This window comes from Cajanus cajan, chromosome 11 (genome assembly GCF_000230855.2).
Source record: "Cajanus cajan strain Asha chromosome 11, NIPB_CcT2T_4, whole genome shotgun sequence".
Classification (NCBI taxonomy): Eukaryota; Viridiplantae; Streptophyta; class Magnoliopsida; order Fabales; family Fabaceae; genus Cajanus; species Cajanus cajan.
Window position 1 is genome coordinate 46916060 of NC_138527.1, and position 26721 is coordinate 46942780.

At 37.1% G+C, this 26721-nt stretch overlaps 3 protein-coding genes across 4 annotated transcripts; 2 read left to right on the forward strand and 1 right to left on the reverse strand.

Moving 5' to 3' along the window:
* Positions 1-7370: 7370 nt before the first annotated feature.
* LOC109796791 (3-ketoacyl-CoA synthase 1) lies at positions 7371-13991 on the forward strand. Of its 2 annotated transcripts, XM_083066151.1 has the most exons (3): positions 7371-12336; positions 12428-12525; positions 13801-13991. In XM_083066151.1, exon 1 carries the CDS (start codon positions 7700-7702, stop codon positions 9203-9205), a length of 1506 nt encoding a protein of 501 aa, XP_082922277.1. In that variant the 5' UTR covers positions 7371-7699; the 3' UTR covers positions 9206-12336; positions 12428-12525; positions 13801-13991. The 2 variants fall into 2 exon arrangements, with proteins under 2 accessions (XP_082922277.1, XP_082922276.1); XM_083066150.1 differs by having other exon boundaries at positions 7371-12525.
* A 3294-nt stretch (positions 13992-17285) lies between these two features.
* LOC109797534 (death domain associated protein) lies at positions 17286-17696 on the forward strand. Its single transcript, XM_020357595.3, has one exon. The coding sequence runs from the start codon at positions 17286-17288 to the stop codon at positions 17694-17696; it is 411 nt and encodes a 136-aa protein (XP_020213184.1).
* A 1434-nt stretch (positions 17697-19130) lies between these two features.
* On the reverse strand, positions 19131-25891 carry LIF2 (RNA-binding (RRM/RBD/RNP motifs) family protein). The gene is made up of 9 exons (XM_020355716.3): positions 25719-25891; positions 24087-24524; positions 23859-23975; positions 23609-23749; positions 23346-23522; positions 20219-20423; positions 19898-20076; positions 19704-19789; positions 19131-19615 (listed from the first exon to the last, which is right to left on the reverse strand). The coding sequence occupies exons 2-9, from the start codon at positions 24486-24488 to the stop codon at positions 19471-19473; spliced, it is 1452 nt and encodes a 483-aa protein (XP_020211305.1). The 5' UTR covers positions 24489-24524; positions 25719-25891; the 3' UTR covers positions 19131-19470.
* Between the last annotated feature and the right edge of the window lie 830 nt (positions 25892-26721).

Genomic DNA, 26721 nt, shown 5'->3' on the forward strand with positions numbered 1-26721 from the left:
TTAAACATAATATTTATTTATATACATACTTTATTAAAATTTTTGTTTATATACATTTAACATGTGCAATATACTGGTATGCATGCTAAAATACTAATAAGCTTTAAATATAATATTTAATAAGAATTAAGTATAATATTATTTTCTTTTTATATATTTGTCTTTCCCTTTTCATTATGTAAAAAAATTATGGGTATTACGTGATATATAATTAAAATTTATAATATATATATATATATTATATTTGAATACATAATTTTTTTAAAATAATATATAAAGTATTTTAAAATTTATATAAATAAATATTTTTAAACACATAGATTAAATATTAAATTTAAATTAAATAATTTATATTGTAGTATAAAATTAACTCTAATTATTAGTAATTTATTTTTAAAATATTAAAATTTAATTTATAAATAAATATGATAAATAAAAATTAAATTAAATAAAAATTTAAAAGAATCTCTATAAATTCTCCGCTGAAAGATAATCCCTAAGAATATTTTTGTGTAATATACTCATTGTTCATATTTAATATATAGAAATTGATTGATATGTTTAAATATAAAATTATATTTTAAATTTAAGATAAATAATTAATATTATAATTTAAGATTATTTTTAATTATTGATAATTAATTTTAAAATATTAAAATTTAAGTAAATAAATATTTTAAATAAAAAATTATAAAAGAATTAAAAATTCTAAAAACAATTTTTGTCAAAAAATGGCCTCTCTAAATGCTCTTGCACAAAAAAAAAAGTCGATCGTATTTATAGGACAGTGAAATTATATATAGTACAAGTAATATATATATATATATATATATATATATATATATATATATATATATACGATAACTTATTTCATAATTTTTATTCTTAATAATTAAATAATAGTATATAGTATTATAAATCATTTTAAATTTAAATAAATATTTATAAAATTGTTTTTTAATTATTATTGTTCATAAAATATATTTTAATAAATTCATTAAAAAATAAAGTATACTTATATATACACAATATTTTTTTTCTTAATTTTTCATTAAAATAAAATAATAAGAGCTAGTTATATTAGATTTAACTTCCTGTACCAAAACAAAATATTAGATTTAACTAGTATTTATAAAATCATTATGAATAAAAATTTATTTATAAAATTAATACTTTTAATTTGTTATTATTATTTTTAAATATACTTTAAAGCAAAAAAAAAAATTAAAATATTTGGCACACATATTAATATAATATTTAAATTATGGTAGTCTTTATATATACTATTAATTTAGAATTATCAAAATTGTATAATAAATATCATTATTATAAGTAATTTAAGTCTTCATTAAAAGTGATTAGGTACATTAAATTCAGTTAATTTAATATTTATTATAAATTCAAGTTTCCATCAATTATTTGAAGATAAATGTAATATGTATTTATGTTTTTTGGATTTTATTGAATATAATTTTTTTGACAAGATTGAACATGATTCTCAGAATATAAAAAGTGATGAGACCAAAAAAAAAAATATATAAAAGGTGAACATGATTCTCTTTCTAGTTACATGTTTAGCCTTCCACTAAATAATAGTCTATCAGTAACAAGTGTAGTGACCTGCCGAGATAAATATTAAGATTTGTTTGAATAAATTTTTTATAGAAACACATAGAGAAAGAATAAATAAGTAAATTTGTTAACATTTAAAATTAGTTTATAAAGTTAATTTTTAAGAAATTCTCTTATCTTTTTCAAAATATTTTTTAATTTATACATAAGTTAATTTTTTTATCCATAAATATGATCTACAAAATATTGCAAAACTGATCAAGGACTATGTACTAGTAGATACATAAGTTAATTTTGATTTATTAAATGATTTTTTTTATTTTTCTTCTAAAAATACTTATATAAAAGTTTATTCAAACATGTCATCTGAGTTGGTTTAAACCAGCCGTGGACCCCATGATTATCAATGCCATTATTTTCAAATACATTGATTGATTTTGTTTCTAGTTGAAAAACCAAAATTGAAAAACGAAGCAATGGACCAGAATCCCTCAGATGCTGCAATGAGGTCTATGTCACCAACTCACTGAATACACATGTGAGCATGGAATTGGGACCCAAAACTTTTAATCTCACTTGCTAACTGGGTACATAAATCCAGTTTCTGTATCTCATTTGTTATTGGGGACCATTATCAAGTTGCGGAATTCAAAGGGTTCTAATCCGATCATAACTTTAACTTGTTTTCGTCCCTTTGCACATAATTGTTTAATTTATACTCGTCGAACTTAATTCCTTGTTATGTTTTACACCATTCAATTCCAAACCTTGCACTTTGGTCTATTCAAACTAGAGATATTAAAAATACCATCAAAGAGAAGTGGTTTAGAATCTCTCGGACGCTCAAGCCTAACACTTTATTTAAGTGTTTAATGCGCAACAATTTAAGTTAAATTTTATTATATCTCTGTGTAAGGTTGCAATACAATAATTAAAATATATAGTGTTCCGGTCACGGGATGCGCTAGGGTTTTTCCTAGATCAAGCTGCAAAGTCAGAGCATTCGAAAAGTGTAATCTGCCCTCTCATCTCTAGGGTTTTGGGTTTTATGGTACGCCGTTCATGGGCTACTTGGGCCCCGAGGATCAAGGGATTTCCTTAACCGTTAATATTTGGAGAATATCTTGTCATTAAAGATGAGATTTTATCCCTGATATCGGAACAGTATCTATGTGGGAGAGTTAGATCGGATTTTGGCCGAGTTACTCCTGCAGAGCAGACAGGTCGGATTCTAACCGAGTGCACCCATGTAGATGGGTTGGATCCTGACCGGGACGGTACACTTGCCTCCCAGCCCTGAGCCTAAAAGGCGAAAAGGGCTTAAGCAAACGCTCCTATGAATCGTATCGGAAATAGGCCGAGATCAGACAGGTCAGATTCTGACCGGGACGGTACACTTGCCTCCCAGCCCTGAGCCTAAAAGGCGAAAAGGGCTTAAGCAACCACGCCTTAGATTTATGTCGGAGGCAAACCGAGATATTATGAGTCATCCTGTGGTAAAACTTGAATTTTTGCAAGCCAATCGCCCAAACTCCGATTAAAACGATGAAATAGAAAATACTCTAAGTTAGAGACTTTGTTACACTTAAGCAAAGCGTACGCCCAAACGCCGATGTTAATTATCAATAAGAATTTTCTGTAAGGGGTAAAGTTGGATATTTTGAATCGGGTAATTGCCGATACGCGGATCACTATGGTGAATGAAACATTCCAATCTCCTTAAAAATTTAGGGAAATAATTCCGAATTAAAATATTGTTGAAAGATGAGGTCGTTTTAATTCCGATATCATGAAGAATAGGAAAAATAATTCCAAGTTAATATTGTACCGATCAATCACGAGTTCTTCGATTTTTTATACTTGCGCCAGTCGGATTTTTACCGATCAGTGACAAGTTCTTCGATTTTTTATACTTGCGCCAGTCGGATTTTTTACCGATCAGTGACAAGTTCTTCGATTTTTTATACTTGCGCCAGTCGGATTTTTACCGATCAGTGACAAGTTCTTCGATTTTTTATACTTGCGTCAGTCAGATTTTTTACCGATCAGTGACAAGTTCTTCGATTTTTTATACTTGCGCCAGTCGGATTTTTTACCGATCAGTGACAAGTTCTTCGATTTTTTATACTTGCGCCAGTCGGATTTTTACCGATCAGTGACAAGTTCTTCGATTTTTTATACTTGCGCCAGTCGGATTTTTTACCGATCAGTGACAAGTTCTTCAATTTTTTATACTTGCGCCAGTCAGATTTTTACCGGTCAGTGACAAGTTCTTCGATTTTTTATACTTGCGCCAGTCGGATTTTTACCGATCAGTGACAAGTTCTTCGATTTTTTATACTTGCGCCAGTCGAATTTTTACCGATCAGTGACAAGTTCTTCGATTTTTTATACTCGCCCAGCCGAACTGTTGCCGACAATCACGAGTACTCGCCAAGTCGGAATCTAACTGATCAAGGTCGTATTTGGTACAAAACGAGTTATTTATACTCGCCCAGCCAGACTGTTGCCGACAATCACGAGTTCTTCGAGTTATTTATACTCGCCCAGCCGGACTTTTGCCGACAATCACGAGTTTGCCTACAAGTCAGAATCAATTTGAAAATAATTTGAAAATAATGATTTTTATTATTTGATGTTACCTCGTTAAAAAACCTTTGTAGCATAAAACCCTCGCAGCAGACTCCCATGCTTCCTCCACGAATTAACATCTGGGCACGAAAGTCCATTAGATGTTGACTAGGATCCTGTTTCCCGTCAAACGGTTCCAACTGCTGATACGAAGCTGTTCTTTGACAAACCGGACCTTAGATTGACGATCCGAACGGTCAAAATGAAGAACCTCACTTCCCGAACCTATAGTCCAAAAATCAGCCCGATCCAACGGTGAACGACTTCACACCGATTAAAACACAGTACCAGTCCTGTTTTGCGCTAGAACACTTTCACCTACTGATACGAAGTTTTTTTCTCCCAAACCAGGCCTCCGGTTAATAATCCGAACGGTCAGAATGAAGAACCACACTTCTGGAACCTACAGTCCAAAAATCAGCGCGATCCAACGGTGAACGACTTCACACCGATTAAAACACAGTACCAGTCCTGTTTTGCGCTAGAACACTTTCACCTACCGATACGAAGCTGTTTTCTCCCAAACCAGGCCTCCGGTTAATAATCCGAACGGTCAGAATGAAGAACCACACTTCTGGAACCTACAGTCCAAAAATCAGCGCGATCCAACGGTGAACGACTTCACACCGATTAAAACACAGTACCCACTCTGTTTTTGTGCGGGAAACTTCCTCTCCTTCTCTCTCTCAGGGTCGCTCTCCTCTCTCAAGCCATTGATCAACGCCATCATCTCCTCCATGGTAGGGTGTTGTGGGTCGTGGTTGGATGTGCCGCCTCTCGCCATAGTAGAGTGTAGGTTTTTTCCTGTGACTTAGGGCGTAGGAAGAGTTTTACCGTGGCCCCACGGTGGGCGCCAAAATGTTCCGGTCACGGGATGCGCTAGGGTTTTTCCTAGATCAAGCCGCAAAGCCAGAGCATTCGAAAAGTGTAATCTGCCCTCTCATCTCTAGGGTTTTGGGTTTTATGGTACGCCGTTCATGGGGTACTTGGGCCCCGAGGATCAAGGGATTTCCTTAACCGTTAATATTTGGAGAATATCTTGTCATTAAAGATGAGATTTTATCCCTGATATCGGAACAGTATCTATGTGGGAGAGTTAGATCGGATTTTGGCCGAGTTACTCCTGCAGAGCAGACAGGTCGGATTCTAACCGAGTGCACCCATGTAGATGGGTTGGATCCTGACCGGGACGGTACACTTGCCTCCCAGCCCTGAGCCTAAAAGGCGAAAAGGGCTTAAGCAAACGCTCCTATGAATCGTATCGGAAATAGGCCGAGATCAGACAGGTCAGATTCTGACCGGGACGGTACATACATACATATATATATATATATATACACGTGAACTTCATAGTTTATCAAGTAACTAGTAAGGTATGAATTAATAATATTAAAAAAAAAAAAAAGAAAAAAAGATCATGAGCGTGTTCTAACAAAATAACTGTACGAAAAAAGCTAGTAATACACTTCTTAAAAATATTGATTTATTGTTGCTAAAATGAACACGAAATGTTCATTGAACCATCCGCATTAGAAACGTATAATGCAATCTCAAACACCAATAAATGGTCGTGAAACTTGTCCTCCGCATTAGCAAAACGTATAATGCACCAATAAATGGTCGTGAAACTTGCCTTTCGCATTAGCAAAATAGTGACCGAGTACGTCCCATTAAGCGTAATTAAAAAAAAAGCATTAATCACAAAATTGACGGTTATGGTACCTTTTATCCTTAAACATGGAGATTTGAACAAGACAGTTCATCTTCACATGCTAAATCCTACTATAGCATTTGATATTTTGATTTGAGAAAAGAAGATCATCTCACTAATGCGTTGCAACTGATATCTTACTTGATAAGAATCATGTGTAACTTTTTATTTATTTATAACACTATTTTACCTAAAAACAGGGATATCTAAACAAGACAGTTCATTTTTTTTTCCTTTTTTGTCTTTTACACTCCGTTGACCGGTGATCTGAAAGTATCACCTTTGTGGCTAACCAAGTTCAACATACTAAAACAGTTGAACAAGGTTGGGGAGCTACATGCGCCAATATATATGGCTGCAGCATGTAATCCACGTGTTGTAAGAGGTGGCCTTGAAATGGATTAATTAGGGATAAAGACTCCAATGGATCGCCAATATAATATGTAATGATATTGGGTCCAATTCTATTATGACTTGGAGCAAATGTAATGGCAGTCATCGTGTGACAGAAATTTCAATCACAAAACATAACATGGTAAAATGAACAAAAACAGAAACAATCGAACTAAACTTTGCTTCTACACTACTGTAGGAATGCCGTTGTATCACAAAATTTACAGTTATGGGCTGATTATGTCATTCAATTTCCATTTGTTGGCCTAAAACCACTTTTCCACCAACTTAGATAGACATAGCTCAGTTCAATCCTATTGCAGATACAACTTTACTAGAAAAAGTCAAAACAGTTTCCGAATTCCACCACCCATCACCAAACTCAACTCGTGTTTCTGGCTTCAGCCCAACAGTTGAATAATTTAGATCAGCTAATTCCATTTCCTATTACTACTGTTCCCCAACTTTCCCTAACCTGTCTTTGTGTATTGTTTCAGGATGACTTAATGACATTACCGTACTTTGTAAGAAAAACGTGCACTAACTAAAAGAAATTGACTAGTCACGTACGTGAACAGCTCCATAACTTACATACATACCCCTTCATTTTGTAGCTGGTACGAAAAGACACTGCCCTTATTTGAAACGGACACAAAATCAAGCTTTGGAATTTGCATTGGTCTAAATCAAAGTGATAGTTTTTATTTATTTTCTAGTTTTAAAATGGGGTTAAGCTTTTGACAAGTTAACACAAAACCATTATTAATTTTCCCTTGATGAGCAGCTACCAACGACCACCGGCTTTCCATCCATTTATTTCCCCCTCAGCTTGCTGGCTGCTACTGGGAACGATAAATGCCCCCAGGCTCAAACCATTTTCTTAGAGACCATTTTCTTTTCCTCATTTTATTTTTTTTGGATTAGACTTGCGTGCCCGGGTACACCAAACATTAATAACACAAATGGAAAAAGGGGCAAACACAAGCAAACCTCAGCTTATTAAGAGAAGATCTCACAAAAGTCAAATTGTTTATCCACTCCGATTAAAGTTTGTATTTATTAAAAATACTTATTACCAAAACCAAGGGTGAAGCTAAAATCACCTACCTGCACACAATGTATATTGGTTAGAAAAAAAGAAGAAAAAAAAAAGTTTGGTTTTCCAAAAGTGGTTGAGCTACATACATGGAAGACTTTTCTAATCTACCTCCCCCAAAGGTTAATTAACAACTAGACTCAATAGGTTTCTTGCGGTGAATGTAGTCTCACCGTGCGTGGGGCGTGAGGAGAAGCTAATAACATGTTTGTTGTGTAGGATCAATAGGTTTCTTTATAAGCCAACCAAAACCCACCTCTTATGCAAACATCACATTCCATTACAAACCACCTGGCATGGGTCACAATAGCATAGACATGGAGAAGGAGAGATTAACGGCGGAGATGAACTTCAAGGACTCGTCCTCCGCCGTCATCAGAATCCGGCGGCGGATGCCGGATTTCCTTCAGTCGGTGAAGCTCAAGTACGTGAAGCAGGGATTGGGATACGCGTACTCGTGCAACGCAGGCACGGGCATTGCGATTGCGATGCTAGCCATGAGTAGTGTAAGCCTGAGCGGTGTGAAAGTGTGGGTGGCAGTGGCGGGGGCGCTGCTCTTGGGTCTGTACCAGTGGAAGCGGTCCCCCTCGGTGTACATGGTGGACTTCGCGTGCTACAAGCCGGAGGAGGAGCGGAAACTGTCGGTGGAAGGGTTCCTGAAGATGACCGAAGAGAGTGGGGCGTTCGAGGAAGAGTCGCTGGAGTTCCAGAGGAAGATTTGCAGGAAGGCGGGGTTGGGCGACGAGACCTACGTTCCGAGGGGAATCAGTTCCCGGCCGCCGAATCTGTGCATGGAGGAAGCGCGTGTGGAGGCGGAGGCGGTGATGTTCGGCGCTCTGGACGCGCTTCTGGCGAAAACGGGAATTGAGGCGAAGGACATTGATATTCTGGTGGTGAATTGCAGTTTGTTCAACCCTACACCTTCTCTTTCGGCGATGATAGTGAACCACTACAAGCTGAGGAGCAACATCAAGAGCTTCAACCTGGGGGGGATGGGATGCAGCGCGGGGTTAATCTCGATTGACTTGGCGAAAGACCTTCTGAAAGCAAACCCTAACTCGTACGCGGTGGTGGTGAGCACGGAGAACATGACGCTGAATTGGTACATGGGGAAGGAGCGGTCCATGCTTGTGTGCAACTGCATTTTCCGCATGGGAGGGGCAGCGGTGCTCTTATCCAACAAGGGGCGGGAGAGGGCCCGGTCCAAGTACGAGCTGCTCCACACCGTACGGACGCACAAGGGGGCCGACGACAGGAACTACAATTGCGTGTACCAGAAGGAGGACGGCAGCGGGAAAGTAGGGGTGTGTTTGGCGAGGGAGTTGATGGGCGTGGCAGGGGACGCTCTCAAGACAAACATAACCACTTTAGGGCCTCTGGTACTCCCTTACTCGGAGCAGTTTATGTTTTTGGTGTCTCTGTTTCGGAGGAAGCCCTACATTCCGAACTTCAAGCTGGCCTTTGAGCACTTTTGCATCCACGCGGGGGGGAGGGCGGTGCTGGACGTGCTGCAGAAGAATCTGGAGCTGAGCGAGTGGCACATGGAGCCCTCCAGGATGACCCTCCATCGGTTCGGGAACACCTCCAGCAGCTCCCTCTGGTACGAGCTGGCTTATACCGAAGCCAAGGGTCGGGTGGCCAAGGGGGACCGTGTTTGGCAGATTGCCTGTGGCTCTGGTTTCAAGTGCAACAGCGCCGTTTGGAAGGCCCTGCAGGACATCCACGTCCTCACCGACTGGCGTGGCAACCCCTGGGATGACTCCTTTCATTACTACCCTATTTCTCTTCCTGCTGCTGCTTAATTATATTATTATCACTAATATCAATTTATCACTTCTCTCTCTAATGTCTCATCCCTTTTAATATCATTTCTCATCAATTCAAATTTATTTCACAATCCTATAATAATTCCCTATCCATATCTAACATACATAATTATAGTGGATTAAGCCTAACTCAACCCTACAAAACCGGCTTGTAAGGTGAGGGTTGTTTTCTACTTATATACTATTCAATTGCCTAATCTCTAGTCGATGTGGGACTTAGGTTTTTCCCAATACACCCCCTCACGTCCAGCACTATCAGGCTTGGTACGTGGATAAATGGTGGGTGGCCCTTTTTAATGATCTAGGATTGGCGGGACTTGGGTTTTTCCCAATACACCCCCTCACACCTATGAGACATGCATCGTGGCCCATTTTTAAAGTAGATCTAAATGGCTCTGATACCATGTTAGAATAGTGGATTAAGCCTAACTCAACCCTACAAAACCGGCTTGTAAGGTGAGGGTTGTTTTCCACTTATATACTATTCAATTGCCTAATCTCTAGTCGATGTGGGACTTGGGTTTTTCTCAATATAACAAAGTTATGGAAAAGAATCGTCTCCCATTCTATTGATCTATAGGTAATTATATACAAGTATACAGGCTAAATTATCTCCCTCATATCTTTGATATGATTTGGCAATATTCTGCAATAAAGGAGAATTAAAACCAACAAAATATACGCCAAATTAAATATTCTAATTGAGGAAATAATCTCAAGAATTATGCATGAGAGCATAACCCGTATATCATATCCCATATTACCCTCCCTCAAGGTGGAACATGAGGATTACGAATGCCCAGCTTGTTAAGCAGAGTCTGAAATTGATGTCGTCCCAAGGCTTTTGTAAGGATGTCGGCAAGTTGCTCTTGTGTCAGAACATATGATGGTTGAATGGTGCCTTGGAGTATCTCATTACGAATGAAATGACAATCCACTTCAATATGTTTTGTCCGTTCATAGAAAACTGGATTTTTCGCTATATGCAAAGCAGCCTGACTATCACAGTGGAGGTGCATAGGTCCTTTATGAGAAATGCCTAAATCAGCCAGTAAGCTCCGGAGCCACTTAAGTTCACAACAAGTAGTAGCCATAGAACGGTATTCTGCTTCAGCAGATGAACGAGAGACAGTATGTTGTTTCTTGGTTTTCCAAGATATAGGAGAGTAACCCAAGAACACAACCCACCCAGTAGTTGAACGCCGAGTTAATGGACATCCGGCCCAGTCGGAATCACACCATCCATGTAGTTGGAAATCAGATGTGCTTTTGAGGAGAATTCCTTGCCCAGGACTTCCTTTGAGGTATCTCACAATTCGAATGGCTGCATTCCAATGTTCTTCACGCGGTTGTTGCATGAATTGCGACAAGGTATGAACACAGTAGGACAATTCCGGTCTGGTAAAACACAAGTATATGAGGCGCCCAACAAGGCGTCGATACCTGTCAGGTTGATCAATGTAGCGTCCAGTGGCAAGTCCAAGTTGATGATTCTGCTCAAGAGGTGTAGCCACGGGCTGTGCACCAAGCAGGCCTGCTTCTTGAATGATGTCTAATGCATATTTACGTTGACACAAAAATATTCCACTTGAATTCCTTGCAACTTCTACTCCCAAAAAATATTTTAAATGTCCCAAGTCTTTCATGTGAAAGCACTTGCTAAGATATTCTTTAAAGCGTTGAATTGCAGCGGAATCGTTCCCACATATGATTAAATCATCTACATATACCAGAACCATCATTTGCACTCCATGGGCAAGAAGAGTAAAGAGTGAGTGGTCACAACCTGATTGACGGAATCCAAAGTTTATCAAAGCAGATGATAATTTGGCAAACCAACAACGAGGGGCTTGCTTCAAACCGTATAAAGACTTTTTCAATTTACAAACATGGTTCGGTTGAGAAGCATGAAAGCCCGGAGGAAGCTTCATGTAGACATCTTCATGTAAATCACCATGAAGGAAAGCATTGTGGACGTCCATTTGATGCAATTCCCACTTCTTTGTCGCTGCAACAGCAAGAACAAGGCGAACCGTAGCCATTTTGACAACAGGGGCAAATGTCTCAGTATAGTCAACCCCTTCTTTTTGATGATTCCCGAGAATAACCAGCCTCGCCTTGTATCGCTCTATCGTGCCATCTGAATTATGCTTGATCTTGTATACCCATTTACAACCAAGAGGTTTCTTCCCATCCGGTAGAGTTTCTAGAGACCATGTTCCATTGGCTTCTAGTGCATGAAGTTCTTGCTGCATTGCAAGCCTCCATTTGGCATCTTGCACTGCTTCAACATAATGAATGGGTTCTTGGGCTAGAGTAATAGCAGCAACAAACCTGCAATGCTTTTCAGAGAAATTTTCACAACTTATATAGTGAGATATAGGATAGGGAGTACCTGAAGAATACTGTGAAGTGGATTGACTTGGAGATGGACTTAACTTCTTTATGGTGTGAGTTACATACTCACGTAGCTTCACGGAAGGAAATTTGGTACGATGACCTCTTCCTAGTTCCTCCAAACTGCTTTGACGAACAAGCTCTAGTGAGTCAACATTAGGAGTTGGATTATTTCCTTCTTCTACGAGCTCATCACTTCTCTCACTGTCTAAGGCAACAGTTCCCTCCCTCACTTCAGAACCTACAACTGTAACATTGTAAAAAAAAAAAAAAAAAAAAAAAAAAAAAAAAAAAAAAGAGGCTGATTCAGTAGCCTAGAACGGGCCGTTCCCAAACTGGAACGGGCCGTTCCACACTACTGAATTGAACTACATATTGTAGTTGAGAACGGGCCGTTCCGGCAAGGAGAACGGGCCGTTCTAGGAAGGAGAACGGGCCGTTCCGGAGGGAGAATGGGCCGTTCCGGAGGGAGAACGGGCTGTTCCTGAGGGAGAATGGGCCGTTCCGGATGAGTCCCGGAACGGGCCGTTCTATTTTCAGAACGGGCCGTTCTGGGCGTGGATTTTGTGCGTGATCTGGGAGTTCAGAACGGGCCGTTCCGGTATCGGTACGGGCCGTTCTGGCCACTCCGGATTGCCTATAAATAGGGGTGAGGGGGGGCCGTGAGGAGTTCTGGTTCTAGAGAGAAGTTTTAGAGAGAAGGTCTCTGGGTCAGTGAGCTCCTTTCTCTCCCAAATTTCTCTGTTTAACTCCTTTTCTCCTCTAGATCAATAACTCCTTCTGTCTTTTCTTGAAATTCAGATTAGAAAGCTTGTTTTGGGAGGATTGAAGTTTCGAGTTGAGCCTCGAGGGGAAATTCTACTTTTGTTCAGTCTTTGGCTATCTGAGCCAATCTTCAGGTAAGGGAAGCTAGATTGTTTGCATGTGGCTGAATTTGTTAGTTTGGATGAGAGTTTTGAACTCTCTAAATAGTTTAGGGCCGGGCGCAGGTTGAGCGTGTCAGGCGTGGAAGAGCTTAGAGCTCTTGGGTTGGTGTTAGGCCAGGCGCAAGTTGACGGCACTGTGCTTGAATATATTTATGAATGAATTGATGCTTATGCATGTTTAAAGTTGAAGTTTTAGATCATGTATGTATGATATATGATGTATGGTGAGGTGTGATTCATATGTATGCTTTGTGATGATATATATGAATGTTTGAATATGATACGTTCATATGGTATGTATTGATCATAATGGTAGGTAGACCATTTATGATGTATGATGCATTATTGCATGTGATGTCTTATGACATGTGTATGGTTGTTGATCATGATGGTGGGCAGACCATTATGATGTATGATGCATGATTGCATGTGATGCCTATGGCATGAGTCTAGCCTAGGACTTGAGGAGAGGAAAAATATTTCGAACTAGAAGAGCTCACATAGAGTCTCTTGAGAGTGGTGCTTGGATAGGCCACTGATATATGAGAGTGGTGCTCTGGGAGGCCACTGGATTTGGGAGAGTGGTGCTCAGATAGGCCACTGGGTTGGGTGAGTCTCCTCTAAGTCCTTAGCTAGTGTTGGAGCGGGGTATGAGGTCGAGGGTTATTCCCTTAACCAAGTACTCGGGAAGGTGCGTGGATCCTTGCGGATAGTCGGTGGGCGAACTCCACAATTGACTTGGTTAATGCATGTCAAGGTCGTGGTAAGCCCGTACCCAGCTGTGCTATACCTGACGGTGGATCTGGACTTCCAAGTGTGTAAGTGACATCATCCGAGTAAACCCGAGTGAGGATTATATATCCTGTTTAGCTGTGACCGAGCGGGCGCATTGGGCGTGAAAACGGTTGGGGTGGTTTCGGTAGGATGGAATGTCACTTGTACAGCTCTATTGTTATGGAGATCTCCTAGGTGTATGCGTGACGACGCATTAGATGATTGATATGTATGCATATCTGTCATGAGTTCCATTCATTGCATGATTATTAATATGATGAAGTGTGGTGTTTGACTTCATGTTTGATGAATGAATGATTGATTGAGATGAAAGGTTCCTTAGGGACAGGATTTGGGATGCATGTGTAATATAGATTTTTATTCTGTACTTGTATTATTGATCTTTGAATTCTAGCTTACCCTTTTGTTTTCCATGTGGTGGAACTGCAATGATCATACTTGGTATGGGAGCAGGTCAAGGATAGCTTGGGAGTAGAGATGATCGTTGTGAGACGAGGAGCTGAGTCTCGTGTTTTGAGTTACCATTCTGGGTAACATTTTTTTTTTTTTGTCAGTGCTTGACCGGCATTAAGGAATATTTTGGGATGACTGTACATATATGGTGCTATATTTTATATACAGAAACTTAATTATTTCGATCTTTATATTTATGCCTGTATGTATGTGTTATCCAGTTTAATATTCTCTTAGTTAACTAGTTGTAGTGCGATTCCACTAAGTGTAGAGACCGTGGCGGGTCGTTACAACAACTACCTCATTGAGTGTATTTTCTCCCATCCTTGTGTCATTATCCAAATCATTATCATCATCATTATCCAATGTATCGTTCATTAACGACGAATCCACAGATAAATCATATTTGACCCAGCTGTAGGTGTGAAAGGAAATTCCGTTTCAAAGAACTCAACATCACGAGACACAAAATAGCATTGAGTATCTAAATCAAATAATTTCCAACCCTTCTTCCCATAGGGGTAACCCACAAAGATACACTTTCGACTTCGACTAGCAAACTTATCACCATGTCTATCCAAGTTGTGTGCATAGCATAAACAACCAAAAACTTTTAAATGCTCATACATGGGAGCTTGACCATACAACATCTCATACGGTGTTTTTCCAGACAACACTGGAGTGGGAGTACGATTAATCAAGTATCCAGCTGTTAAGACACACCACCCCAAAAAGAAATAGGGAGATTACCTTGAAATCGTAGAGCACGAGCAACATTAAGAATGTGTCTATGCTTTCTTTCTACTCTTCCGTTTTGTTGTGGGGTTCCTGGACAAGATGTTTGAAATACTATCCCGTGTTCATGAAAGTAGTTTCTCAAACATGTAAATTCAGTACCATTATCGCTACGTAGCACTTTAATCTGTTTACCAAATTGTCTTTCTATTAATGCAAAGAAATTCAGCAATGTACGTGACACTTCTCTTTTATCAGAAATCAAATAAATCCAAATAGTACGAGAAAAATCATCCATTATTGTCAAAAAAATATGAAGCACCACAAGAAGAGGGGGTTCTATAGGGCCCCCACAAATCACAGTGTATTAATTCAAAACTACCACTAGCATTATTTGTACTTAATGGAAAGACATCTCTAGTTTGCTTAGCCCGTAAACATACATCACATGGTTTGTTCTTTAAAATACTGTTATCACACCTCATGTTGGAAGCTAATTTAGTGACCTTGAAAGAAGGGTGCCCCATGCGTTGATGCCATAGATTAAGTTCGCAAGTTCCATTAGCTTTGTGTGCTTTCTCACTTCGGATTCCTTTAAAGAAGTAAAGTCCATCTCGTTGTTCACCCACTCCAATCAGCATCTTCGAAGTGCAATCCTGCATAACACATAAGTTGTTAGTGAAATAGACAACATAATTTGTTTCATTTGTCAATTGAGAAATAGACAACAGGTTGCAACTCAATGTTGGCACATAAAGCACATTTTCCACTTTCAATCCTCCATCAAGTGTCACTGTCCCTTCTTTGTTTGCCATCAGTTGTTTTCCATCTGGAAGTCTCACTGGACACCCAATTACGTCTCTCAGCCCACATAATAAACTCAAGTTTCCTGTCATGTGGCTAGAGGCCCCTGTGTCTATGATCCACTCACTATGTTTACCTGTCATTTTGTCACTTGTGGTTCCTTTGTGATTGTTCAAAAAATCCTTTAGAGTTTTCCATTGTTCAGATCTTAGTCCACTCAATGCATTTTCATTAGTCCCGTTGGTTTCTCCATTCACTTGCATTGCATTTGCTCGAAAACCTCCATTCAAATTTCCTGAATTATCTTTTGCATGCAAGTCATACGGTGAAGGTATCTTTTTCACCAATTCGGTCTTCTTCTCGATCTCAGCTTTATCCATGAGAAGAGTTTTGTCACACGTTCTCACCGAGACTTTGTACGCTCTGATACCATAACAAAGTTATGAAAAAGAATCGTCTCCCATTCTATTGATCAATAGGTAATTATATACAAATATACAGGCTAAATTATCTCCCTCATATCTTTGATATGATTTGGCAATATTCTGCAATAAAGGAGAATTAAAACCAACAAAATATACGTCAAATTAAATATTCTAATTGAGGAAATAATCTCAAGAATTATGCATGAGAGCATAACCCGTATATCATATCTCATATTACATCTCCATCTCATAACTTCATATAAGACAGAAAACTAATGACAATGTTAAATTTGGAAAGTTATTATTTTCTTTTATCTATTTATGAATTCTTTTTTATCTATGTAAAACAACTTAAAAAAAAGTGTAATATTAACTTTAGTATTTCTGTCTTGAAGAAGCAACCAAGCAGGTATATGTACCAGTCCTTTAAATAATAGTAGTAGCATTTAATAAATTGGTTAAAATATGGATAAACATAACATAACATTTTTTTTCTTCAAATTTTATAGCGCTAAGCACCATTCCTTCTTCAAACAACGAAATTAAAAAAAAATTAAAATTTCTCTTGTCACGTAGGATCACTCCAATAAAAAATTCTTGTAAGTATTATTGCTTATTTTAGGGTTTAAGAACAAATTTTTATGTTTTCTTTTTCTTTTATTTCCTTTTATGTGTAAATTTTTGTGTCTCTTATTTACGTTAACAACAAAATTTAGAGCAAATTATACTAATAAACCCTAAATTTCTATATTTATTTGAGAAATTCTACGGTTCTCATATTGTTTGAGAAGGTACCAGTACAGTTATAATTATAATTTTATTTTATATTTTATATTTTTAATAATTTATTTAAATAATATTTATAATATTTTATTCTTTCAATTTTTAAATTATTTAATCATTTTATTTTTTTTATATATTCTAATTTTATTTGTAATAATATTATTATATATTTAAATAGTTTAATTTAATAATTTTTAAGTATATTTTTGTCCTTTTACTTAAAATTTTTGAATTTCTATATTTTAATTTTAATAATTTTTTATTTTTATTATTTTTTAATTCTTTTCTTTTTTTAATATTTTATAATATTATTAAAATCTTATAATTTTAATTTCTATAATTTTATTTTACTTTTTATTTTATAAATATAATTTGAATTATTCATTTTATAATTATAATTAAATTGGTTTTTTTTTTTAAATTTTTGTAAGTTTAGATAAAAGAAATATATTAAAATTTCTCAATTTTTAAGAGTATCGTAGCAATTTCTTATATTTATTTATGCTGATTGTTGAGTCAACAACAGTATATATTAATTATGGATTTAAAAAAGAAATAGCGATTTGAGGATCTCACTAGAAACAGAAGAAAATGAGACATGAGACATGCGACGTGGAGCCTCTGATTCCCATAGTTTGGGTGGATGAGGAATTAAAGTAAATTTATATTCGAAAACATTTTAAAAAATGGAAAAAAGATTTGAAAAGGAATAAGCGTAGAAGAGGAGAGAGGAAAAAGATGTGGTGTTGCGAAGTTGCAATCCCAAAGCACGCGGCTCTTGTTCCCTCCGTCTCAGCCACCTCATGGCGGCGGGGCCACGGCGTCTCCGCCAACGCGAGCCAACAAGGTGGGAAATTGGGTCAGACCCTTCTTGCGACTCTCCAATCGGAATCAAGTCGGATTCCGAAAGCACAGCATGAAGGCGAGATTAGTGGGTCAGATGTGCTTTGGGCGCTGCAGAGAGCAAGTGCTCGGAAGAAGAAGAAGAAGAAGAAAGAGCATGGAAGGGGGTCATCCTCTGTGCCCACACCCACAGAAGAAACCACTCCGGACTACACCAATGTTCGCCCACTCCGCATAAACGCAAATTGGTCCGCCAAATTGGATCAATTCGACAAACGTCTTCGTCAGCTTTCAGATACTATTTGATTTCACCCTTCCTATTTTATACATCAACCTTTTTTTTTTTTTTTTTAACCTTTCACAATTATTTAATATAGATTTTTTTTATAAATATAGTAATTGCTTGATTTTGTGTCACTTGATTGTTAGAGCTTTTCTCATGTTTTGAAATATATATTTGTCATTCAGTTATATCAGTAACATCATTTTTTGTTGATACAACTGAACTTCTGTAGTTCTATGCATGCATGTGTTCGGAACTGGAGTTTGTGTGTCAAAAATTGTAATTTCCAAAGGTTATCCATATTCCCTATCTGCTTTGTTGATGCCTTCCTTTGAGATCGATTTTCTAGTTATATTCAACGAAAATGCATGTAGATTGAGAACATCTGTTTAAGAACACCTTTTGTAGTCCTATAATCCTACATTTGACCAGTTCCCTGTAAAATCCTGAAATTGACTCCTTTTTAATCATTCATTTTATTAGTTCAGAAATAAAATATGCAAAATAGCTTGATAAGTTTGCAGGATACAGCATTTAGATTAAGGCTTTAAGCAAACAAGTTGCAGTGATCGAGAAATATAGAGGTAATGAGCAGAACTGTCTGTATGCACTTAAATGCTTCTCTCCCATCAACAAAGTGAAAGATGGTGAACCTGTTACTGGGGTTTGACGACTCTGTCTGTCAAAGTATTATTCAAGTCAATCCATTTCTTATGTATGAAAGGAACTGGTTGTGTCGGATAAGTAAAACGCAAATGCATATTGGTGATTTGAAGCATTTAACAATACCAGCTTTGCGAGCAACCATGTATTCGTCAATGGATGGGTTTATATAATAACAATACATGAAGAAAACAAGTAAAGCCATTTTCATTCTGAGCATATTTTTAAAAGAACAACCATGTAAGCAGGGGCGTGAATGTTTGTGAAATTTGAGAAAGCGTAAAAACTTCGTTTGGAAAGTGAAAGAGCAAGTATCTCGGATGATTTACTGCCGCATGCTTACGTTCTTCAATGTTTCACGAGTTTCGACTCGTCTAATTGAAGCGAATATCGTTTTCTCTCGTTTTTTCTTTAATTGCATTGTATTATCAACAATGATTGTCATTTTGTTCAATCGTCATTGCCATACAGATATAAAAAAGAAATTACTTTAATTTCGGCCATGATCAAATCCACTCATGAAAATCAAACCAGCCACCTAGTACTTTAGTGATATATTTTTCTTTCATGTGTTTTTCACTGAATTAGCTATGTTGCGGCGCTAATTTATTTATTCATTCGTTCATTTTTTATAATTTTGTTTTTATTTTGACCGAATGCATTTTCAGAATGGAAACGACTTTGGTTTTGGTTTCAGACTGTAGTAAAGTAGCATAATTAGCATTGCTATTGTATTATCAAAGCTCGCAGAAGAGCACCATTTAGAGCATGAAAAAAGAGCAACAAAACCGGTATAGTTGCTGAAGCCAAATTAACACAATTTTCTACTGGTTGTCAATAAAAAAAAATGCCAAAAAGCATTACAAGCAGAAAAGATAGCAATTACTCTGCCGTGACTCATCTAACAGCAATAGACACCAACATTAAACAGTTAAATAGAATATCATTGGTCCTAATCCTAACTTTCTCTTTAAAATTTCTCTTTTCTCCCCCTTTTTATGGGATAGGGATAGGGATTGTGAAGGGATTTCCTGTCAATGCATAGCAAATGGATTACACGTCCCTGGTTCCCAAAGTCTCCTCCTCACCAAGACAATTGGGAGGCAAGACATCGCAATTATCTGTCTTCTATCCCTAATAGGGTCGATACCTTCTATTTCGATTGCCTTCATCATTGCCACTACCTCCTCCTCCTCCTCGCCCTGGCTGCCCACTTGGACCATTGCTCCGATCAATTCTACGGGGTCGGGAAGGTGGCACCTGTACACCAGGTTGCTGACTGCAGCATAACCCCAATATAAAGATCATGGTATGATATCAAATAATATAGGGTAATGAAACTATGTACATGAGTTCTAACAACTTACAGGACATAGCCAATTCGACCATCTGGTAACACCATTGGAACCATTTGCATTCCAGCTGGCATTGGACCCCTACCATATATCATTGGCTGTTCAAACATACATAAGAACCCACAAGATCCAAACATATTAGAACCAAGAATAGAACAAAAATGAAACCCATCAATTATGAATATATGTTGTAACTCGCTATGTACCTGTTGATAACCACCAGCAACACCATATCCAGCCCCTAAAGAGCCGTAAGGGTTTCCAGAAAAGTTGCCGTATGCAGGATGTGGAAGATGATTTGGATGAACTCCAGGATTGTAGGCATAACCTCCATCAGGTTTTTTATCAGTTTGAGGCTTAGCAAGAACAACTTCAAGCACTTGGCCTGCAGTTCAAATCCATTAAACATATTTAAGTGAACATACATACTGAATATATTCGAAGAAGAACACCTTTTAATGATAAGAACACCAGTGACACTTGCAGCGTCAAAATTGGTATATAACTTTCCAGTATAAAACAAGTACCATCAATTTCATATTTCTCTGTCTCTTTTACAGCTTTCAATGCACTTGACCTCTCTGCATAATGAATGAAACCAAAATCGCGTTTCCCTCCAGCTTTGCCAGGCGGCATGACCACTTTAGTTACTTCTCCATGACGGCGGAATAATTCCTTTAGTTGTTCAGTGGTAACATTCTCTGGTATGTTTTTGACATATAGAGCTTTAACCTGAAAATGCCAGACACAAAAATAGTTTGAAAGCAAAACCACAATTAACTAAGTAGTTCCTCATAGGCTCATACACCACAAAATACATAATATAAACACATCCACATTTATGATGCTTTCAACAACAATCAACATCAATGCCTTTCTTAAACAAAACCAGCATTCTGTACAAGTCTCAATAATAGTAATTTCGCCAATACAACAGTCCATAGACTGAAGAGTAAATCAAGACACTGGATGTTTCTGAATTCTGTCCATTTACATGCATGCAAATGATTGAGAAACAAGCCAAGAAACAGAAAAAATTGATAGAAGGGACGTGAGATGAAACTTAAATTGATTGAAAGGGTTAAGGCTATGTTTACACAATCCAATTATGAGCTTATTTGTGCCACAAGGATAGCTTCTTAATTGCTAGAACAGTAGTACTTAACTAACAACCAATATAACAACATTCAATTTAACCAATCAAACGTGGCAATAGATCCTAGCAAGCTTAACAATGAGCACTAAGCATTCCTACCTGGGGATGAACAAAACTCCACTCAATAAACAAATATTAATTAAAAAAAAAAAAAAAAAAAAAAAGCCATGCTGTAATCACATTGGCTAATAAGAAAATCAGAAAATATGTGAATTAGAATCAGCAATAACCAAGGAGCGTAGCTCATAGAAATCTTCAACCAGTCTATAGGCACACTTGGTATTCTTCTAGAGTCACCATGGCACTTATTAAAAGCAAATTACGACTTTCCGGACCCCAAATAACATCACAATTAACAACCCTAAATGTGGGAATAATAATCTTAATGCCGAACTGAGTAGACTTAACAACCAAAGACATTAGCTGTCAAAGTTTAACAACCTAAGGCAGTGGCAAACCAATACTGAATATAAAAAGATGTATTCCAGATGATTTTGAAGATTTTGATAGTAGCACATGGAAGCATATATCCGATAGGAATCTCTGAAGGAATTGAATAGAAGAAAAGATCCTTTTTTATTGATTGAATGAAATTGACAGAATAAAGGACAGAAAAAACTCTCCTCCAAGTGTTTCCCCTTCACAAAGAGCAACCCCTTTCCTTACAACTGAGTACTTGCTCAATTCCCTCCAAATACAAGGTTCCTGAATGATCCCCTTATCCTTACTCCCTCCATATATTTAACTAATCCTGTCTAGCAAACCAATTGTTCTAACTATCTAAAGTAACTACCTTATTTTCCTTTTATTCTTCCAAGCAACTACCCTTCTGTCATTAACAATATCACATGAAAGCATTAAGTCAACAGAATAGAGAAGAGAATAGTGAATCAAATTACTTCCTGGTAGGGGGGAATTAGAAATATCATGACAGATAAATTCATGCCAAAAAAATCTGACTGAAACAAAATATATTTCAAAGAGAAGGGAAAAGAGCAAACTCAAGAATCGGGGAGAGCAGAGGGGAATGTTCCCTAGAAAATAAAGAACATGTGAGAAAAACAGCTGCAGAGAAATTAAAATGAAGGGAAATATAGGAAAAATTAGGATTAAGTTTCAGAAAAAATAGAGGGGGGGAAAAAACAAAAAGGAGATGATGCAATTGAAAAAAGCTCAAGGTGTGTAGTGTATGATTTTATTTACCATGTTGAGAAACATGGCAAGAGCAAAATAAGATTGAGAGAAGAAACTGAAATAGATTGAATGAGTAAGGTTGTGCTGACAAAATACCATTATAAGCTTATACAGAGAAGCTTTCAAAATCAAATGGCTTGCTTTCAAAATCTAACAAAATCAACTAATCTAACCAATTAACCTCATGTAAAATGCTATTAAATGTTTTTCATCAACCATCATAAATGACCATTATCCAAAGCTACCAAGCTCAACTGAATGAAACACTCAATTACATATTGCTTCCATAAATCTTGAGTTGCTTTGATAGCATCCTTGATAGATTTCTACAGAATAGCAATCAATCATCTCTCTATCATCCAATAAAAGGAATCAGACTTGGAACACTGCAACCCTCATCGATGAGCTAGAATCTCATTTTATCTCAAATCAAACAGTAAACCTCAAGCAATCATGTCTTTAGAAAATCTAGGAACCCTTTTAGGTAGAGGGTTAAAATGTACCCTTAGAGGGACTTTATACCAGGATTCAGGATCTAGCAATTTCCACAGAGACCTAGTGCCACTTGAGATAAAACTCTTGGCATGACTCGGATCATTTATTCATATACTTAATGCAAGATTAGGAAGATCAGAGTTGAAACATAACAGAAAGGAGTAGCTACTACCAGTTCTTCACATTCTGCATATAAAATTTGAGCCAATAATGACCAAGTCCACCTAGTAAACATGAACCACCAATGAGGATCATGGCTTAATAGATATGATCAAATTGAGTTCACAAGCAGGTCATATATTTAAATCCTGCTGATGGTCCTTGGTTGATAGGCCATCTGTAAGTAACACAGTACAACTGCAAGTCCTCATTGAAACTTGGAAATTGTGACCATGGAATAAGGAAAACTCATTTCCCCATCAACCTTTTTATTACCAAAAATAATTTGTAAATAATAACGAGTTTCTTTCCTTTGTATTTTTTTTAAGAGATGACACATCTTGCTCAAATTGACATCTCGAAAATGTAGCTTAGGGAATCACGGTACCTAAATCAATAAATTTCCCCAACGCCAAATGGGTTTTCCTTAGTTGCTGAGATCTATATCAAAAACATAATGAAACTTGGAAATACCCATTGGCAAGGGTTCTGCAGGGTGGGAACAAAAAGCAGAAAAAGAGGAAAATAGCCAGAGAAGGGAAGCAAGTATTATCCCCTATAAGTATCCAATCAAACATTTGATGCAATGATAAGAAAAGGCAATTAGAACTGTTCACAGCACTACATTCAATTTTAATTCAAGGAATTACCTGTGAAGAAGCAGAATGATCAGGTGAGTTCTTTGGATCTGCCCATGTGACAGTTGGGGTATTACCATCCAACTTAAAACTCCCACTTGCCATCTTTTGCCGAGAATAATCAGCACATGCATTATTGTAATACAAAACAAAAGCAAACCCACGATTCCTACTTGGATTTTGAGGGTCCTGATATAAACAAAATAGAGCAGGAATAAGAAGGTGGGCCAGACAACATTTAAATATAAGTTAAACGCAGTTATTCAATATTGCACCTTAATGAGCTCAATGTTTTCAACTCCAGGACCAACACCTTCAACAACTTTCCTAAACTCATCTTCAGTCCATGTTTTTGGAACATTACCAATGAATAATCTGTGTTTGGTTTCAGAAAGTGAACACCTCAAAGTTTTTCCCTGATATCATGAAAAGTGTCACATGAAATACCAAAATAAGATTCTTGATTGAAACTTGTCTTGAAAATTGATTATAGTGACCAAGATTTTTAGGAGGCACCATAAATACCTTAAATTCCTTGTTATGTATCTCTTCAATAGCTCTTTGCGCTACCTCTTTTGTTTTAAAGGCCACAAAGGCATAACCCTTGTTTTCTCCAGTGTCCCTGTCTTTCATTAATCGCACCTGAAAAGTAACGATAAATAAAAATCTTACTAATAATCCCAATTTTCACGCATCTGTGGAAAAGGACAGGTTTGTAATGTCATTAGAAGAGTAATTCATCCAGGCTCTGACCTCAAGAATATCACCCATTGGCTCGCACAATTCCCTTAAATCATCTTCACATACATCCCGAGGAAGTCCACCAATAAAGACTTCAGAACCATGAGGTGGAAGGGCAAGAAGTTCATCATGCTTCTCCTTCTCATCCTCATCAAACAAAGATGGTTTTTGCTCATCATCACCAAATTCAGTGGCAATGTCACTTTTTTCTGCTTTAAGCAGTTGATCTTTCCCACCAGCCTCAGCTGCTGAATCCTCATATTCATGCTCTTCAGCACTACCTTCAGCATTTTCATCTTCACCTCCATCCACTCCGTCGTCATCTATTTGTTCTTCAACATCGTCATCCATCTCTTCCATATAATTTTCCTCATCGAGGTCCACACGCTCATCGATTTCTGCACCTTCTGACATGATCGGTTCAGGCTTTTGTCATAAACAGCTGAATACCTGCAGGTTCACACGTTAATTACAAAATCTGTACAGAACAGTAGGACTTTCAGGCCACCAGGTTTTAAGGTAAGTGCTTTTTCAGAGGGGGAATAAATCTTTATAGGGCTATTAAAGTGGACGCATAAGAATGGCATACTGCCTGCCAGTGCCAGATAGACAACCCAGCAACATCACTAAATGCCCCCATTTGACCAGTAGGTAACTGAATTGGGACCCTAGGGTTTAGTTATGTTTGAAAGTGGAATTTGAGAGGGAAGGGGAAGGCATATAAGGAGGGTTTACATTGATTGGAGCTTTTTAAAATGGGGAACAGAATTGGGGATCTTTCAAAACCCTAGCTTCCCCAATTTGGTGGGGTTTGTAGAAAAATTCCTTAAGTGACTCAGTTATCCCGGCCAACATTTGTAAATTCCACCATCATATTCATGCTCTCTCTGATTCATCTGCAAGATGTAGAAACCCTAGCACTCCCTCATCCATGTTCATCTTTTCAGTGCCAGGAACATCTATCACCACTGGTATTGGCGACGAACTAGCAGTCTAGCAGATGCAACAGCAGCACCAGCACCAGCACCGGCAAGTTTTCCTGTGAGTGTAGGCCTAGAGATGGACATTCTCCAGCAGGGGGACATGATAGACCTGGTTCTCGGGGATCTGGATGACACAGGTTCCCACTGGCAGCTAGGTTTCGAAGCAAGGGTGGATTTTGTTCCTTCATTCCCTTCCCGTAACAGGCAAAAACACCCCCAGCAACACTCGAATTGGGGAAAATTCCGTACCTAATTGTTAATTTTGTTCTTCACCTACTCAAGTTCTAATTCTACACAATGAAATGGGGGTAATAGGCATTTTTAAAAATTGTGATGTATAGAGACACAATTGCATGTTTGTCCAATGTGGAACAGAGGAATGCGAACAAATCGAATCAGCCATTAAAACTAAACAAGGAAAATAAAGAAGCAGACATGCAAATCTTGTGCAGAAAAAACCCTGGAAGGTTAGAGTTAAACCCTGTGACGTGAGTGGCAGAAGAGAGCAGAGAATTGTGACATAGCAAAAAGAAAGAGTAGATTGAGGCCGAAATAGGCGATATGGGAAGGTTTAGAATTGGATCGAAAGAAGAAGTGGGGCGAAGAAAAAGAGGCATATTTATTGAAGGAAAAGAAAAAGGAGTGATTTTGCATAGCATACCAGTACTATGAAATGAGGGGTTTTCGGATTTGCTTCTGAGTGGGTTCGGTTGTTTGATGCTTCTTCTTCTTCTTCCCCTGTGTGTGGCCGCACAGAGAGAGAGAGAGAGAGAGAGAGAGAGAGAGAGAGAGAGAGAGAGACTCAGATATGTGTGTGTTTATCCGGCGAACCCTCTTTTCCAGATGGCCCTAATAGACAACAATAAGAAACGCTCGTTCTCACTACACGCACTTGCACCCGCACCCTCCTCCAATCATTCTTTTCCACGTGTCCCCACACTCTCTTGCCTTCACAGTAATGTATACAGTCAAATCACGTTTTAATTTTAATGTTAAAATAATGTATGTACGCCGTAACATTGAAATATCCGGATTTTTAAATATATTCTTAAATATATAACTATTTGTATTTTAATATATGGATCAATATTTATTTTATATAATTAAAATTACATTTTAATCTTAAAATAACTAATACGGTAAAATTGAACTGTCTGAATTGTTTAAATTAAGGTAATGTTTTATTAAAGTTGAAAGCGTATTTTTACGAATTTTAATGTAAATTTGGGATTTTAGTGTATAAATAAGGAATGAAAATTTTGTTATTTTGATAATAAAATTATTTATAAGCTTTTCAAACTAAAATCTAAACATCAAATATTTTTTAAAAATTAAAGTTAACTAGTATTTTAATATGTACAATATACAGATAACATGTTTATTATATATAATTAAAATTTAAAATAAAATATGTATATAAATAGTATTATATGAGAATATATACATTATATTATAAAATTAAAAAAATTTCTTAAAATTTTTCTATTTGAAGAATAATCTATATACACTATCATACAAGATAGTAGTTCATGTTTTATATATAGGAATAGATTTTGATAAATAGAAGATTTTTACATAAATAAATACTAGTATTTTAGTCCATATAGTATATAAGATAAATATTTTATTTTATATAACTGAAATTTATATTAAATATATAATTT

Coding starts and splice junctions, on each gene's coding strand:
- LOC109796791 (XM_083066150.1), top strand. CDS start 7,700: ATGGGTCACAATAGCATAGACATGGAGAAGGAGAGATTAACGGCGGAG.
- LOC109797534 (XM_020357595.3), top strand. CDS start 17,286: ATGTGGTGTTGCGAAGTTGCAATCCCAAAGCACGCGGCTCTTGTTCCC.
- LIF2 (XM_020355716.3), bottom strand. CDS start 24,488: ATGTCAGAAGGTGCAGAAATCGATGAGCGTGTGGACCTCGATGAGGAA. Junction 23,976..24,086: donor CAATGGGTGATATTCTTGAG/GTCAGAGCCTGG, acceptor GTTACTTTTCAG/GTGCGATTAATGAAAGACAG. Junction 19,616..19,703: donor GGTCGAATTGGCTATGTCCT/GTAAGTTGTTAG, acceptor GTTATGCTGCAG/TCAGCAACCTGGTGTACAGG.